Below are 17,581 nucleotides of genomic sequence, written 5' to 3'. Positions count from 1 at the left end.
TGTGTACACAGCCTCCCCCACCCCCACCCCTCTGGTCACATCCCCAGATATTACCCCCGCACGGGAGAGGGGGAGGTGGGGGGGGGGCAATGTGGAAAGGAGGGTGTAGCTAGCCTCTCTCCCCCTCTCGGCCCCCCTACCTCTCCCCTCTCCGCCCCTCTCCCCCCCTCCCCCCTCCCACATGGGTGAGCGGCTGCAGTTGACTTAATAAAAAAATGCCGTTGACATCATTAAGTTTTCCTGAAGTTTTGTTAAAACATAAGAGTCAGCACAAGTGGGTGGTGGCAGGCTGGGTGGCAGGCTGGGGGCAGGCTGGGTGGCAGGCTGGGTGGCAGGCTGGGGGCAGGCTGGGTGGCAGGCTGGAGGCTGGCTGGGGGGCAGGCTGGGGGCAGGCTGGGTGGCAGGCTGGGGGGCAGGCTGGGGGGCAGGCTGGGTGGCAGGCTGGGGGGCAGGCTGGGGGGCAGGCGGGGTGGCAGGCTGGGGGCAGGCTGGGGGGCAGGCTGGGTGGCAGGCTGGGGGGCAGGCTGGGTGGCAGGCTGGGGGGCAGGCTGGGGGGCAGGCTGGGGGCAGGCTGGGGGGCAGGCTGGGTGGCAGGCTGGGTGGCAGGCTGGGGGGCAGGCTGGGGGGCAGGCTGGGTGGCAGGCTGGGGGGCAGGCTGGGGGGCAGGCGGGGTGGCAGGCTGAGGGGCAGGTGTGGTGGCAGGCTGAGGGGCAGGCTGGGGGCTGGCTGGGTGGCAGGTGTGGTGGCAGGCTGGGTGGCAGGCTGGGTGGCAGGCTGGGTGGCAGGTGTGGTGGCAGGCTGAGGGGCAGGCTGGGTGGCAGGCGGGGTGGCAGGCTGGGTGGCAGGCGGGGTGGCAGGCGGGGTGGCAGACGTGGTGGCAGGCGGAGTGGCAGGCTGGGTGACAGGCGGGGTGGCAGGCTGGGTGGCAGGTGTGGTGGCAGGCTGGGTGGCAGGCGGGGTGGCAGGCGGGGTGGCAGGTGTGGTGGCAGGCTGGGTGGCAGGCTGGGTGACAGGCGGGGTGGCAGGTGTGGTGGCAGGCCGGGTGGCAGGCTGGGTGGCAGGCGGGGTGGCAGGCTGGGTGGCTGGCTGGGTGGCAGGCTGGGTGACAGGCGGGGTGGCAGGTGTGGTGGCAGGCTGGGTGGCAGGCTGGGTGACAGGCTGGGTGGCAGGCTGGGTGACAGGCTGAGTGGCAGGCTGGGTAGCAGGCGGGGTGGCAGGCTGGGTGACAGGCGGGGTGGCAGGCGGGGTGGCAGGCTGGGTGGCAGGCAGGGTGGCAGGTGTGGTGGCAGGTGTGGTGGCAGGCTGGGAGGCAGGCCGGGTGACAGGCTGGGAGGCAGGTGGGGTGGCAGGCTGGGTGGCAGGCGGGGTGGCAGGTGTGGTGGCAGGCGGGGTGGCAGGCGGGGTGGCAAGCTGGGTGGTAGGCAGGGTGACAGGCCGGGTGGCAGGAGGGGAGGCAGGCTGGGTGGCAGGCTGGGTGGCAGACTGGGTGACAGGCGGGGAGGCAGGCGGGGTGGCAGGCCGGGTGGCAGGCCGGGTGGCAGGCTGGGTGGCAGGCGGGGTGGCAGGCTGGGGGGCAGGCGGAGTGGCAGGCTGGGTGACAGGCTGGGTGGCAGGCTGGGTGGCAGGCTGGGTGGCAGACGGGGTGGCAGGCTGGGTGACAGGCGGGGTGGTAGGCGGGGTGGCAGGCGTCAAGCCGCCTGCTATCGCTGTATCTATCGATTATTTCTGTGTTGTTTGCTAAGATTTCTCTGGTGATGGTTTGTTTGTGGGAAGAGATTATATGTTCCTTAATGGAGCCCTGTTGCTTATGCATTGTTAAACGCCTGGAAAGAGATGTTGTTGTCTTGCCTATATACTGGGTTTTTTGAGGCTTACAGTCCCCAAGAGGGCATTTGAAGGCATAGACGACGTTGGTCTCTTTTAAAGCGTTCTGCTTTGTGTCTGGAGAGTTTCTCATGAGTAGGCTGGCCGTTTTTCTGGTTTTATAGTAAATCGTCAGTTGTATCTTCTGATTTTTGTCTGTAGGGATAACGTTTCTACTGACAATATCTTTCAGGACCCTTTCCTCCGTTTTATGAGCTGTGGAAAAGAAGTTCCTGTAAAATAGTCTAATAGGGGGTATAGGTGTTGTGTTAGTTGTCTCTTCAGAGGTTGCATGGCTTTTCACTTTCCTTCTTATGATGTCTTCCACGAAACCATTGGAGAAGCCGTTATTGACTAGGACCTGCCTTACCCTACAGAGTTCTTCGTCGACTTGCTTCCATTCTGAGCTGTGGCTGAGAGCACGGTCGACATAAGTGTTAACAACACTCCTCTTGTACCTGTCTGGGCAGTCACTGTTGGCATTCAGGCACATTCCTATGTTTGTTTCCTTAGTGTAGACTGCAGTGTGTAAAACTCCGCTCCTACCATCAACAGTGAAAAGAAACGTAAGAAAGATTGAGAAAATTCGTGTTAGAATTATTAATCTTACTTTTTCGGTCATATTTAATATATATATATATATATATATATATATATATATATATATATATATATATATATATATATATATATATATATATATATATATATATATATATATATATATATATATAACTGAAAACTCACACCCCAGAAGTGACTCGAACCCATACTCCCAGAAGCCACGCAACTGGTATGTACAAGACGCCTTAATCCACTTGACCATCACGACCGGACATAATGAGGTGATAGCCGAGGCTATTTGAACCACCCCACCGCCGGCACTCAGATAGTAATCTTGGGCATAGCATTTTACCAAATCACCTCATTCTTTGGGGCACACGTGAGGAACACAAATGCGAACAAGCCTGAATGGTCCCCAGGACAATATGCAACTGAAAACTCACACCCCAGAAGTGACTCGAACCCATACTCCCAGAAGCCACGCAACTGGTATGTACAAGACGCCTTAATCCACTTGACCATCACGACCGGACATAATGAGGTGATAGCCGAGGCTATTTGAACCACCCCACCGCCGGCACTCGGATAGTAATCTTGGGCATAGCATTTTACCAAATCACTCTCATTCTATGTCCGGTCGTGATGGTCAAGTGGATTAAGGCGTCTTGTACATACCAGTTGCGTGGCTTCTGGGAGTATGGGTTCGAGTCACTTCTGGGGTGTGAGTTTTCAGTTGCATATTGTCCTGGGGACCATTCAGGCTTGTTCGCATTTGTGTTCCTCACGTGTGCCCCAAAGAATGAGGTGATTTGGTAAAATGCTATGCCCAAGATTACTATCCGAGTGCCGGCGGTGGGGTGGTTCAAATAGCCTCGGCTATCACCTCATTATGTCCGGTCGTGATGGTCAAGTGGATTAAGGCGTCTTGTACATACCAGTTGCGTGGCTTCTGGGAGTATGGGTTCGAGTCACTTCTGGGGTGTGAGTTTTCAGTTGCATATTGTCCTGGGGACCATTCAGGCTTGTTCGCATTTGTGTTCCTCACGTGTGCCCCAAAGAATGAGGTGATTTGGTAAAATGCTATGCCCAAGATTACTATCCGAGTGCCGGCGGTGGGGTGGTTCAAATAGCCTCGGCTATCACCTCATTATGTCCGGTCGTGATGGTCAAGTGGATTAAGGCGTCTTGTACATACCAGTTGCGTGGCTTCTGGGAGTATGGGTTCGAGTCACTTCTGGGGTGTGAGTTTTCAGTTGCATATTGTCCTGGGGACCATTCAGGCTTGTTCGCATTTGTGTTCCTCACGTGTGCCCCAAAGAATGAGGTGATTTGGTAAAATGCTATGCCCAAGATTACTATCCGAGTGCCGGCGGTGGGGTGGTTCAAATAGCCTCGGCTATCACCTCATTATGTCCGGTCGTGATGGTCAAGTGGATTAAGGCGTCTTGTACATACCAGTTGCGTGGCTTCTGGGAGTATGGGTTCGAGTCACTTCTGGGGTGTGAGTTTTCAGTTGCATATTGTCCTGGGGACCATTCAGGCTTGTTCGCATATATATATATATATATATATATATATATATATATATATATATATATATATATATATATATATATATATATATATATATATATATATATAGAGGGGAGAGAGGAGATATATAGAGAGAGAGGGGAGAGGGAAGGAAGGAAAAGTGCAAAAGATGACCCGGAAATGTAAGGGAATTTAATTTTGGTGAAGAAAATCCGTGCGTCCAAGATGTCTGGATTAAGAGTTGACAAGTTTGGTGCGGGCGCCGTGCAGGGGCGGCCAGGGCGGCGCAGGGAGGTGCCCTTAACACCTCGGGCACGGGGCAGGGAGTCCTTGGGGTGCCCGGGCCAGGGACGGCCCTCACATCACGGTGGAGGGGTCGTGGGCTGCCATCCCTGCCCCCCTATCCACGGTCCCATCCCCCATCCTCTCACTGGACATGAATTGAAATGTTATATTTGTTGACATCCTTGTTGATGGTGGAGGGAGCCTTAGTGGTGGTGGAGGGAGCCTTAGTGGTGGTGGAGGGAGCCTTAGTGGTGGTGGAGGGAGCCTTAGTGGTGGTGGAGGGAGCCTTGGTGGTGGTGGAGGGAGCCTTAGTGATGGTGGAGGGAGCCTTGGTGGTGGTGGAGGGAGCCTTAGTGGTGGTGGAGGGAGCCTTGGTGGTGGTGGAGGGAGCCTTAGTGGTGGTGGAGGGAACCTTGGTGGTGGTGGAGGGAGCCTTGGTGGTGGTGGAGGGAGCCTTGCTGGTGGTGGAGGGAGCCTTGGTGGTGGTGGAGGGAGCCTTAGTGGTGGTGGAGGGAGCCTTGGTGGTGGTGGAGGGAGCCTTGGTGGTGGTGGAGGGAGCCTTAGTGATGGTGGAGGGAGCCTTAGTGGTGGTGGAGGGAGCCTTGGTGGTGGTGGAGGGAGCCTTAGTGGTGGTGGAGGGAGCCTTGGTGGTGGTGGAGGGAGCCTTGGTGGTGGTGGAGGGAGCCTTAGTGGTGGTGGAGGGAGCCTTGGTGGTTGTGGAGGGAGCCTTGGTGGTGGTGGAGGGAGCCTTAGTGATGGTGGAGGGAGCCTTAGTGGTGGTGGAGGGAGCCTTGGTGGTGGTGGAGGGAGCCTTGGTGGTGGTGGAGGGAGCCTTAGTGGTGGTGGAGGGAGCCTTGGTGGTGGTGGAGGGAGCCTTGGTGGTGGTGGAGGGAGCCTTGGTGGTGGTGGAGGGAGCCTTGGTGGTGGTGGAGGGAGCCTTAGTGGTGGTGGAGGGAGCCTTGGTGGTGGTGGAGGGAGCCTTGGTGGTGGTGGAGGGAGCCTTAGTGGTGGTGGAGGGAGCCTTGGTGGTGGTGGAGGGAGCCTTGGTGGTGGTGGAGGGAGCCTTGGTGGTGGTGGAGGGAGCCTTGGTGGTGGTGGAGGGATTGTATATGTGTTTTGTACATTTTCCTTGTGTCAGTTTCCTCAATTATTTGTTTAATTGTTCTTATTTCATGTTGCTAGTGATCATCATGTGGGTACCCTGTGATGTATACCCACACTATATGGGTACCTCTCCACTATGTGGTGTGGGTACCCCTCCACTATGTGGTGTGGGTACCCACATTATGTGGTGTGGATGTAACAGACTACGCTGTCTTAGTTATGAGACAGCTTGCATGAAGTATATCATGGGTTATACAAGGGACATAGTCCAGTGTGGAGACTGGGTGTAGGGTCTACCTGAAGGCTTGGGCTAATTCCCCACGGGATTAGTCTGGTAGGGACGCACGCAAGATGGTCACATCTTTCCTGTAAGTTTAATTCACCAATTTTGTGAAATTTCTCAAAACGGCTCATTATTGTACTTAGTTCCTTAAGCAAGGTTGATTATTATGTAATTTAACGTCAATTTAGAGTAAAGAGTCCACAGCTCTTAGCTGACAAGGGCAGGTGAGTGAGTCGGAAGAGAACTAGTTTCTGGTAGTCAAGTGAGACGCTTGACACCCCAGCCACGCGGAGGCCTCCGCGGAGGACAAAATGCTGTCTTCCATCTTGGCTGTTAATTTATTTAAATTAGAGTAATTCATGTTACTATTTAACATTGTATTTTATAATTGATGTGATTCAATTAGTACATAGGTAATTACCATCATATTAAATAGGAATCCAGTCACCTTTATTGACCCAGTGTAAAGTGAGTCTAGCTCTAGTAATTAGCTTTGAAAATTAGTTTGACAACTAGCCATGGGTCAGATGAGGTAACCCAAGCTGTTCTCACCCCGTTAGGTTGAGATGAGTGTTGTTACCTTGAGGTTATCTTGAGATGATTTAGGGGCTTTTTTTTTTGTGTGTGTGTGTGTGTGTGTGTGTGTGTGTGTGTGTGTGTGTGTGTGTGTGTGTGTGTGTGTGTGTGTGTGTGTGTGTGTGTGTGTGTCCCCGCGGCCCGGTCCTCGACCAGGAAAGGTCCTCGACCCAGGAAGCAGCCCGTGACAGCTGACTAATACCCAGGTACCTATTTTACTGCTAGGTAACAGGGGCATAGGGTGAAAGAAACTCTGCCCATTGTTTCTCGCCGGCGCCTGGGATCGAACCCAGGACCACAGGATAACAAGCCCAGCGTGCTGTCCGCTCGGCCGACCGGGTCCCAGGTGGGGGCAGCAGGTGGACCAATGAGCACCGCCGTAGCGGCAGGCGGAACACCTGGCCGGCTCTTGGGTAGCTAATGTAAGGTCAAAGTCTGTGAATAACGTAATTGTTAAATAACTTCATACCGTTGTCTCTAGTTAGGATTATATTTCAGTTAGGGAGTGTTCAATTATAGCACTTTTTGTAATAAACCTGTGTATAATTAATGGTAAGTGGAATTTTCCCACAATTTTACATTTTATTCCTGGATTAATCCACGATCCTGTGTTGTTTAACAAACCCACGTGAGGTTTGTTAGCATCCCTTAGTCTATTTAATACATAAGTCCTTTTGTTTGAATTGAACCACACTTTAAAGTCAATTCATCATTCCTTTCAAATAATTAACATTCGTGGACTTACGTTTCAATTAATCCTTCCCGCAGTCACTTAGCGTGACGACAGTAACTCTCGGGTCAGGAGGTGGCAGGCTCTCAGAGCCTCCTTGTAGCTGAGAACTACAGCTGTTGTGGAACACAGGCAGTCTTAGGTTACATGGAGTTGGTCTAGAGGTTACTGTAACAAGTCTGGTGGTACACAGGCAGTCTAAGGTTACAAGGAGTTGGTCTAGACTCTAGAGCCAACTGTAACCTCTAAACTCTAGAGGTTACTGTAACAAGTCTGGTGAACATCTGAATCGTTAATTAATGGCCAGGATTAGTCTAGATTGAGAGGTAAAGGTGGGTGTGTGTACCCTGCCTGTATGTGGTGTGTGTACCCTGCCTGTATGTGGTGTGGGTACCCTGCCTGTATGTGGTGTGGGTACCCTGCCAGTATGTGGTGTGTGTACCCTGCCAGTATGTGGTGTGGGTACCCTGCCAGTATGTGGTGTGGGTACCCTGCCTGTATGTGGTGTGTGTACCCTGCCAGTATGTGGTGTGTGTACCCTGCCAGTATGTGGTGTGTGTACCCTGCCAGTATGTGGTGTGTGTACCCTGCCTGTATGTGGTGTGTTTACCCTGCCAGTATGTAGTGTGTGTACCCTGCCAGTATGTGGTGTGTGTACCCTGCCTGTATGTGGTGTGGGTACCCTGCCTGTATGTGGTGTGGGTACCCTGCCAGTATGTGGTGTGTGTACCCTGCCAGTATGTGGTGTGGGTACCCTGCCAGTATGTGGTGTGTGTACCCTGCCTGTATGTGGTGTGTTTACCCTGCCTGTATGTGGTGTTGGTACCCTGCCTGTATGTGGTGTGTTTACCCTGCCAGTATGTGGTGTTGGTACCCTGCCAGTATGTGGTGTGTTTACCCTGCCAGTATGTGGTGTTGGTACCCTGCCAGTATGTGGTGTGTGTACCCTGCCAGTATGTGGTGTGGGTACCCTGCCAGTATGTGGTGTGTGTACCCTGCCAGTATGTGGTGTGTGTACCCTGCCAGTATGTGGTGTGGGTACCCTGCCAGTGTGTGGTGTGTGTACCCTGCCAGTATGTGGTGTGGGTACCCTGCCTGTATGTGGTGTGGGTACCCTGCCTGTATGTGGTGTGTTTACCCTGCCTGTATGTGGTGTGGGTACCCTGCCTGTATGTGGTGTGGGTACCCTGCCTGTATGTGGTGTTGGTACCCTGCCAGTATGTGGTGTGGGCACCCTGCCTGTATGTGGTGTGGGTACCCTGCCAGTATGTGGTGTGGGTACCCTGCCAGTATGTGGTGTGGGCACCCTGCCTGTATGTGGTGTGGGCACCCTGCCTGTATGTGGTGTGGGCACCCTGCCTGTATGTGGTGTGGGCACCCTGCCAGTATGTGGTGTGGGTACCCTGCCAGTATGTGGTGTGGGTACCCTGCCAGTATGTGGTGTGGGTACCCTGCCTGTATGTGGTGTGGGTACCCTGCCAGTATGTACTCACCTAGTTGTGTTTGCGGGGGTTGAGCTCTGGCTCTTTGGTCCCGCCTCTCAACCGTCAATCAACAGGTGTACAGATTCCTGAGCCTATCGGGCTCTATCATATCTACACTTGAAACTGTGTATGGAGTCAGCCTCCACCACATCCCTTCCTAATGCATTCCATTTGTCAACCACTCTGACACTAAAAAAGTTCTTTCTAATATCTCTGTGGCTCATTTGGGCACTCAGTTTCCACCTGTGTCCCCTTGTGTGTGTTCCCCTTGTGTTAAATAGACTGTCTTTATCTACCCTATCAATTCCCTTCAGAATCTTGAATGTGGTGATCATGTCCCCCCTAACTCTTCTGTCTTCCAGCGAAGTGAGGTTTAATTCCCGTAGTCTCTCCTCGTAGCTCATACCTCTCAGCTCAGGTACTAGTCTGGTGGCAAACCTTTGAACCTTTTCCAATTTAGTCTTATCCTTCACTTGATATGGACTCCATGCTGGGGCTGCATACTCCAGGATTGGCCTGACATATGTGGTATACAAAGTTCTGAATGATTCTTTACACAAGTTCCTGAATGCCGTTCGTATGTTGGCCAGCCTGGCATATGCCGCTGATGTTATCCGCTTGATATGTGCTGCAGGAGACAGGTCTGGCGTGATGTCAACCCCCAAGTCTTTTTCCTTCTCTGACTCCTGAAGAATTTCCTCTCCCAGGTGATACCTTGTATCTGGCCTCCTGCTCCCTACACCTATCTTCATTACATTACATTTGGTTGGGTTAAACTCTAACAACCATTTGTTCGACCATTCCTTCAGCTTGTCTAGGTCTTCTTGAAGCCTCAAACAGTCCTCTTCTGTTTTAATCCTTCTCATAATTTTAGCATCGTCTGCAAACATTGAGAGAAATGAATCGATACCCTCTGGGAGATCATTTACATATATCAGAAACAAGATAGGACCGAGTACAGAGCCCTGTGGGACTCCACTGGTGACTTCACGCCAATCGGAGGTCTCACCCCTCACCGTAACTCTCTGTTTCCTATTGCTTAGATACTCCCTTATCCACTGGAGCACCTTACCAGCTACACCTGCCTGTCTCTCCAGCTTATGTTCCAGCCTCTTATGCGGTACTGTCAAAGGCTTTCCGACAATCCAAGAAAATGCAGTCCGCCCAGCCCTCTCTTTCTTGCTTAATCTTTGTCACCTGATCGTAGAATTCTATCAAGCCTGTAAGGCAAGATTTACCCTCCCTGAACCCATGTTGGCGATTTGTCACGAAGTCCCTTCTCTCCAGATGTGTTACCAGGTTTTTTCTCACGATCTTCTCCATCACCTTGCATGGTATACAAGTCAAGGACACTGGCCTGTAGTTAAGTGCCTCTTGCCTGTCGCCCTTTTTGTATATTGGGACCACATTCGCCGTCTTCCATATTTCTGGTAGGTCTCCCTTCTCCAGTGACTTACTATACACTATGGAGAGTGGCAAGCACAGTGCCTCTGCACACTCTTTCAGTATCCATGGTGAGATCCCATCTGGACCAACAGCCTTTCTAACATCCAGATCCAGCAGGTGTCTCTTGACCTCCTCTCTCGTAATTTCGAACTCTTCCAAGGCCGCCTGGTTTACCTCCCTTTCTCCTAGCACAGTGACCTCACCTTGTTCTATTGTGAAGACCTCCTGGAACCTCTTGTTGAGTTCTTCACACACCTCTCTGTCATTCTCTGTATACCTGACCTCGCCTGTTCGAAGTTTCAATACCTGTTCTTTCACTGTTGTTTTCCTTCTGATGTGACTGTGGAGTAGCTTTGGTTCGGTCTTGGCTTTGTTTGCTATATCATTTTCAAAACTTTTCTCTGCTTCTCTTCTCACCCTGACGTACTCATTCCTGGTTCTCTGGTATCTCTCTCTGCTTTCTGGTGTTCTGTTATTCCGGAAGTTCCTCCACGCCCTTTTGTTCAGTTTCTTCGCTTCCATACATGCCCTATTATACCATGGATTCTTCTGTTGCTTCTCGGATTTTTCCCGTTGGGCCGGGATGAACCTGTTTACTGCCTCCTGACACTTTGGGTAACATAGTCCATCATACCCTGTACAGACTTATCTCTGAGGTCTGTGTCCCAAGGTATTTCACTTAGGAAACTTCTCATCTGTTCATAATTTCCCTTTCGGTATGCCAGCCTTTTGATTCCTAGTTCTTTTTTGGGGGAGATAAGTTCTAGCTCTACCAGGTACTCAAAGTTCAATACACTGTGGTCACTCATTCCCAAGGGCACTTCCATCTTAACTTCTCTTATATCCCACTCATTTAGGGTAAATATCAAATCAAGCATTGCTGGTTCATCTTCTCCTCTCATTCTTGTTGGTTCTGTGATGTGCTGGCTTAGAAAGTTTCTTGTTGCCACGTCCAGCAGCTTAGCTCTCCATGTTTCTGGTCCTCCATGCGGGTCTCTGTTCTTCCAATCTATCTTCCCATGGTTGAAGTCTCCCATAATTAGTAGTCCAGATCCATTCCTGCTAGCAACAGAAGCTGCTCTTTCTATTATGTTAATGGTGGCCATGTTATTTCTATCATATTCCTGTCTAGGTCTTCTGTCATTTGGTGGTGGATTATATATGACTACGACTATAATTTTTTTCCCTCCATTTGTTACGGTACCTGCTATGTAGTCACTGAAACCTTCACAGCCCTGAATATCCATCTCCTCAAAATCCCAGCCTTTTCTTACCAGCAGAGCTACACCACCCCCACCTCTTCCTTCCCTCTCTTTCCTCATAACATAATAGTCCTGTGGGAACACTGCGTTTGTTATCGTTTTCGTGATCTTTGTTTCTGTGAGGGCTATTATGTCTGGGTTTTCCTCTAGTACCCGTTCTCCAAGCTCATTTGCTTTATTTGTAATTCCATCTATGTTAGTGTACATCGCTTTGAGGCTCACTTTCTTCTGTCCCTTCTCAAATCGCCTCCCTGGTGAATGTTCTGCTGGTGGGGGAGACTGTTCCATGGGTGTGAGGACCTGTGAGGTGGATAACAGGGTCTCAGAGGATACTGGGATGAGGGGCGGGGGATCCACTGAAGGGGGAGGGAAAGGGAGGGTATGTGGTGAAAGGGGAGGGAGGACGGGAAGGAAAGGGGAGGAGGGAGGACTCGGGAGGAGGGGAGGGGTAGAAGGGTGGGGATTGGGTGTGGGGGGAGGGAGATTTGGCTGAACATTTGAGTGGGGGCAGGGAGGGTTTGGGGTAAGGGGGTTTTCTATGCAGAGGAGGGAGGCGGGGTTGTCCTCCCTTCTGGTGTTACTGGGTAGCTGGTTATGGGTTCCCCCCTCGCTTCTGGGGGTATTGTGTTGGGAGCTGTGACTTCCTGGTTTTTCCCTCTCGCCCTGCGCCTCTTCCTTGCTTCTGTGTGGTGGTATGTGGTGTGGGCACCCTGCCAGTATGTGGTGTGGGTACCCTGCCAGTATGTGGTGTGGGTACCCTGCCAGTATGTGGTGCCCCTGTAACCTGAGTCTCTCTCTCCCACAGACATAACTCCAGTACAACCTCCACCGAAGAACCCGCTGGACGCTCTGCGATACATCGCTATTGCCGTTGCTCTCGGTAAGTACCTGGTGTGTGGGGGTGTGTGGTGGTGTGTGGCTGTGTGTGGCTGTGTGTGGTGGTGTGTGGTGGTGTGTACTCACCTAGTTGTACTCACCTAGTTGTGTTTGCGGGGGTTGAGCTCTGGCTCTTTGGTCCCGCCTCTCAACCGTCAATCAACAGGTGTACAGATTCCTGAGCCTATCGGGCTCTGTCATATCTACACTTGAAACTGTGTATGGAGTGAGCCTCCACCACATCACCCCCTAATGCATTCCATTTGTCAACCACTCTGACACTAAAAAAGTTCTTTCTAATATCTCTGTGGCTCATTTGGGCACTCAGTTTCCACCTGTGTCCCCTTGTGCGTGTTCCCCTTGTGTTAAATAGACTGTCTTTATCTACCCTATCAATCCCCTTCAGAATCTTGAATGTGGTGATCATGTCCCCCCTAACTCTTCTGTCTTCCAGCGAAGTGAGGTTTAATTCCCGTAGTCTCTCCTCGTAGCTCATACCTCTCAGCTCGGGTACTAGTCTGGTGGCAAACCTTTGAACCTTTTCCAGTTTAGTCTTATCCTTGACTAGATATGGACTCCATGCTGGGGCTGCATACTCCAGGATTGGCCTGACATATGTGGTATACAAAGTTCTGAATGATTCTTTACACAAGTTTCTGAATGCCGTTCGTATGTTGGCCAGCCTGGCATATGCCGCTGATGTTATCCGCTTGATATGTGCTGCAGGAGACAGGTCTGGCGTGATATCAACCCCCAAGTCTTTTTCCTTCTCTGACTCCTGAAGAATTTCCTCTCCCAGATGATACCTTGTATCTGGCCTCCTGCTCCCTACACCTATCTTCATTACATTACATTTGGTTGGGTTAAACTCTAACAACCATTTGTTCGACCATTCCTTCAGCTTGTCTAGGTCTTCTTGAAGCCTCAAACAGTCCTCTTCTGTTTTAATCCTTCTCATAATTTTAGCATCGTCCGCAAACATTGAGAGAAATGAATCGATACCCTCCGGGAGATCATTTACATATATCAGAAACAAGATAGGACCGAGTACAGAGCCCTGTGGGACTCCACTGGTGACTTCACGCCAATCGGAGGTCTCACCCCTCACCGTAACTCTCTGCTTCCTATCGCTTAGATACTCCCTTATCCACTGGAGCACCTTACCAGCTACACCTGCCTGTCTCTCCAGCTTATGTACCAGCCTCTTATGCGGTACTGTGTCAAAGGCTTTCCGACAATCCAAGAAAATGCAGTCCGCCCAGCCCTCTCTTTCTTGCTTAATCTGTGTCACCTGATCGTAGAATTCTATCAAGCCTGTAAGGCAAGATTTACCCTCCCTGAATCCATGTTGGCGATTTGTGTGGTGGTGTGTGGCTGTGTGTGGCTGTGTGTGGTGGTGTGTGGTGGTGTGTGGTGGTGTGTGGTGGTGTGTGGTGGTGTGTGGTGGTGTGTGGTGGTGTGTGGTGGTGTGTGGTGGTGTGTGGTGGTGTGTGGTGGTGTGTGGCTGTGTGTGGCTGTGTGTGGTGGTGTGTGGTGGTGTGTGGTGGTGTGTGGCTGTGTGTGGCTGTGTGTGGTGGTGTGTGGTGGTGTGTGGTGGTGTGTGGTGGTGTGTGGCTGTGTGTGGCTGTGTGTGGCTGTGTGTGGTGGTGTGTGGTGGTGTGTGGTGGTGTGTGGCTGTGTGTGGCTGTGTGTGGTGGTGTGTGGTGGTGTGTGGTAGTGTGTGGTGGTGTGTGGCTGTGTGTGGCTGTGTGTGGTGGTGTGTGGTGGTGTGTGGTGGTGTGTGGTGGTGTGTGGCTGTGTGTGGCTGTGTGTGGTGGTGTGTGGTGGTGTGTGGTGGTGTGTGGCTGTGTGTGGCTGTGTGTGGTGGTGTGTGGTGGTGTGTGGTGGTGTGTGGCTGTGTGTGGCTGTGTGTGGTGGTGTGTGGTGGTGTGTGGTGGTGTGTGGTGGTGTGTGGTGGTGTGTGGCTGTGTGTGGTGGTGTGTGGTGGTGTGTGGTGGTGTATGGCTGTGTGTGGCTGTGTGTGGTGGTGTGTGGTGGTGTGTGGTGGTGTGTGGTGGTGTGTGGTGGTGTGTGGCTGTGTGTGGTGGTGTGTGGTGGTGTGTGGTGGTGTGTGGTGGTGTGTGGCTGTGTGTGGCTGTGTGTGGTGGTGTGTGGTGGTGTGTGGTGGTGTGTGGTGGTGTGTGGCTGTGTGTGGTGGTGTGTGGTGGTGTGTGGTGGTGTGTGGCTGTGTGTGGCTGTGTGTGGTGGTGTGTGGTGGTGTGTGGTGGTGTGTGGCTGTGTGTGGCTGTGCGTGGTGGTGTGTGGTGGTGTGTGGTGGTGTGTGGCTGTGTGTGGCTGTGTGTGGTGGTGTGTGGTGGAGTGTGGTGGTGTGTGGCTGTGTGTGGTGGTGTGTGGTGGTGTGTGGTGGTGTGTGGCTGTGTGTGGCTGTGTGTGGTGGTGTGTGGTGGTGTGTGGCTGTGTGTGGTGGTGTGTGGTGGTGTGTGGTGGTGTGTGGTGGTGTGTGGTGGTGTGTGGCTGTGTGTGGTGGTGTGTGGTGGTGTGTGGTGGTGTGTGGCTGTGTGTGGTGGTGTGTGGCTGTGTGTGGTGGTGTGTGGTGGTGTGTGGTGGTGTGTGGCTGTGTGTGGTGGTGTGTGGTGGTGTGTGGCTGTGTGTGGCTGTGTGTGGTGGTGTGTGGCTGTGTGTGGTGGTGTGTGGTGGTGTGTGGTGGTGTGTGGCTGTGTGTGGCTGTGTGTGGTGGTGTGTGGTGGTGTGTGGTGGTGTGTGGCTGTGTGTGGTGGTGTGTGGTGGTGTGTGGTGGTGTGTGGCTTTGTGTGGTGGTGTGTGGTGGTGTGTGGTGGTGTGTGGCTGTGTGTGGCTGTGTGTGGTGGTGTGTGGTGGTGTGGTGGTGTGTGGTGGTGTGTGGCTGTGTGTGGTGGTGTGTGGTGGTGTGTGGCTGTGTGTGGTGGTGTGTGGTGGTGTGTGGCTGTGTGTGGTGGTGTGTAGTGGTGGTGTGTGGCTGTGTGTGGTGGTGTGTGGCTGTGTGTGGTGGTGTGTGGTGGTGTGTGGCTGTGTGTGGTGGTGTGTGGCTGTGTGTGGTGGTGTGTGGTGGTGTGTGGCTGTGTGTGGTGGTGTGTAGTGGTGGTGTGTGGCTGTGTGTGGTGATGTGTGGTGGTGTGTGGCTGTGTGTGGTGGTGTGTGGTGGTGTGTGGCTGTGTGTGGTGGTGTGTGGTGGTGTGTGGCTGTGTGTGGTGGTGGTGGTGCAGGTGGTAGACGGGGCAGGGGGGGCCTCTTACCTACTGACAAGTGCCACCGTTTATACCACAAGTGCCTACTGGTGCCTTTGGTGCCTCCCTGTTTAGTGCCGTCAAGTGGCACCGTAATCAATGTGGAGGACAGTGAAGGAACCATCCCACCTCTTCCTCCCTCCTCCTCCTCTTGCCTCTCATCCTCCTCCTCCTCCTCCTTTTCTTTCTCAACTCCGTATTGTTTAATCGTCTATATGCTATCCATGTTCCTCCTCACATGGTGCCAACCTGCTTTACTTCAGATTTAAACACTGCTGTTTACATAATTTTACTGCATGACCGGGATTTAGCTCCTGGACTCCTTCTTTCCAGTCGCAGGCTGTCATCAATGGACCCCCCGACCTATCTTTGTTACATCAACTGTTGTAATTATAAATGAAGTTGGCGTCAAACTGCTCATTTAGTTCATTCCATCTCGCCACTGCTGACGTTTAAAAGGTACTTGATAACATGTCTAACGTTGTTATAATTGTCTGTACTGAACCTCACCTGCCAGTCTTTTCTGAGTCTTAAGTGTTCAGGAGGAGTCCGGCCACGGGGGTTCCCTGCTCACAGTTGTCTACAGGTGTATTAACCCGCTCCTGGATTCTACATCACTATGGCCCCTAACGCAGACAAGGATAGTCCCGCCAGCAGTGCCAGGCACAATAATCCCACCACCACCACCAGTGCCAGGCACAGACACTTCTCTTGCCAGTGTTTCCTGTGGCACAGAGGCAAAGATGTTGTACAGAAATATTTAATGTTGAAGTCTTTTTCCACTTATCAACTGCTTCAAATATCCTAGAGGAGAATGAGGATAAGTTTGTTATGCCCGAGCGGCCCTTAGTTAAGCCATGTTACTAAAGCCTTTATTGATCTCTGTTTCTCAAGATGTATAGGAATGACTTTTATGATTATTGATCTAAGTAATTTTCCTAGAAGACTTTAAGGTAATTAGGTGATTATTCGTTGACAATGATGCCTGCGGTTACTTAACGATCGTCTGGAGAGTGTGAGCCGTGCGTGTCTCCGGTACTCTGCCCGCCTCTCATGAGTTATTGACTATGCTAAACAACCACTCGTTAAACTCATCTTCATGTTCTCTTGAGACTCCTTAGGTTAGTTCAGGTTACGACGAGGAGGAGGAGGAGAGAAGTTTACATAATGGGGGAAGGAGAGGGAACGGGGGGAGAGGGAGGAGAGAGAGAGAGGGGGAGAGAGAGAGAAGGTAGGGGGGGGTAACAGCCGCCCCCCCCAGCCCTCTGGTACACTGGGAATTCTGGCAGGAGTTGTGATTTTACAGTGTCCCCCCCCCCAGCGTGTACCTTGCCCCAACCCCTCCCTCCCTCCCTACACTCTTGCCCCAACCCCTCCCTCCCTCCCTACACTCTTGCCCCAACCCCTCCCTCCCTCCCTACACTCTTGCCCCAACCCCTCCCTCCCTCCCTACATTCTTGCCCAACCCCTCCCTCCCTCCCTACACTCTTGCCCCAACCCCTCCCTCCCTACACTCTTGTCCCAACCCCTCCCTCCCTCCCTCCCTCCCTACACTCTTGCCCCAACCCCTCCCTCCCTCCCTCCCTACACTCTTGCCCCAACCCCTTCCTCCCTCCCTCCCTACACTCTTGCCCCAACCCCTCCCTACACACTTGCCCCAACCCCTCCCTCTCTACACTCTTGCCCCAACCCCTCCCTCCCTCCCTACACTCTTGCCCCAACCCCTCCCTCCCTCCCTACACTCTTGCCCCAACCACTCCCTCCCTCCCTACACTCTTGCCCCAACCCCTCCCTCCCTCCCTACACTCTTGCCCCAACCCCTCCCTCCCTACACTCTTGCCCCAACCACTCCCTCCCTCCCTACACTCTTGCCCCAACCCCTCCCTCCCTCCCTACACTCTTGCCCCAACCCCTCCCTCCCTACACTCTTGCCTCAACCCCTCCCTCCCTCCCTACACTCTTGCCCCAACCCCTCCCTCCCTCCCTCCCTACACTCTTGCCCCAACCCCTCCCTCCCTACACTCTTGCCCCAACCCCTCCCTCCCTCCCTACATTTTTGCCCCAACCCCTCCCTCCCTCCCTACACTCTTGCCCCAACCCCTCCCTCCCTACACTCTTGCCCCAACCCCTCCCTCCCTTCCTACACTCTTGCCCCAACCCCTCCCTCCCTACACTCTTGCCCCAACCCCTCCCTCCCTTCCTACACTCTTGCCCCAACCCCTCCCTCCCTCCCTACACTCTTGCCCCAACCCCTCCCTCCCTACACTCCTGCCCCAACCCCTCCCTCCCTCCCTACACTCTTGCCCCAACCC

The 17,581-nt window shown here is 52.9% G+C and overlaps 1 protein-coding gene across 3 annotated transcripts in view; it reads left to right on the top strand.

Annotated features, from left to right (window-relative positions):
- LOC123763481 (mucin-22) overlaps positions 1-17,581 on the top strand; it is a 355,540-nt gene that overhangs the window by 306,296 nt on the left and 31,663 nt on the right. For all 3 annotated transcript variants that reach the window (XR_011222737.1, XM_069304642.1, XM_069304643.1), the window contains one exon: positions 11,936-12,010. Coding sequence is in view for 2 of the 3 variants with exons in the window: in XM_069304642.1 (XP_069160743.1) it covers positions 11,936-12,010 (75 nt within the window). In the remaining variant the exon portion in view is untranslated. The remainder of the gene's footprint in view (positions 1-11,935; positions 12,011-17,581) is intronic.

Source organism: Procambarus clarkii, chromosome 52, assembly GCF_040958095.1.
Source record: "Procambarus clarkii isolate CNS0578487 chromosome 52, FALCON_Pclarkii_2.0, whole genome shotgun sequence".
Classification (NCBI taxonomy): Eukaryota; Metazoa; Arthropoda; class Malacostraca; order Decapoda; family Cambaridae; genus Procambarus; species Procambarus clarkii.
This window is presented reverse-complemented; position numbering and strand designations above follow the sequence as displayed.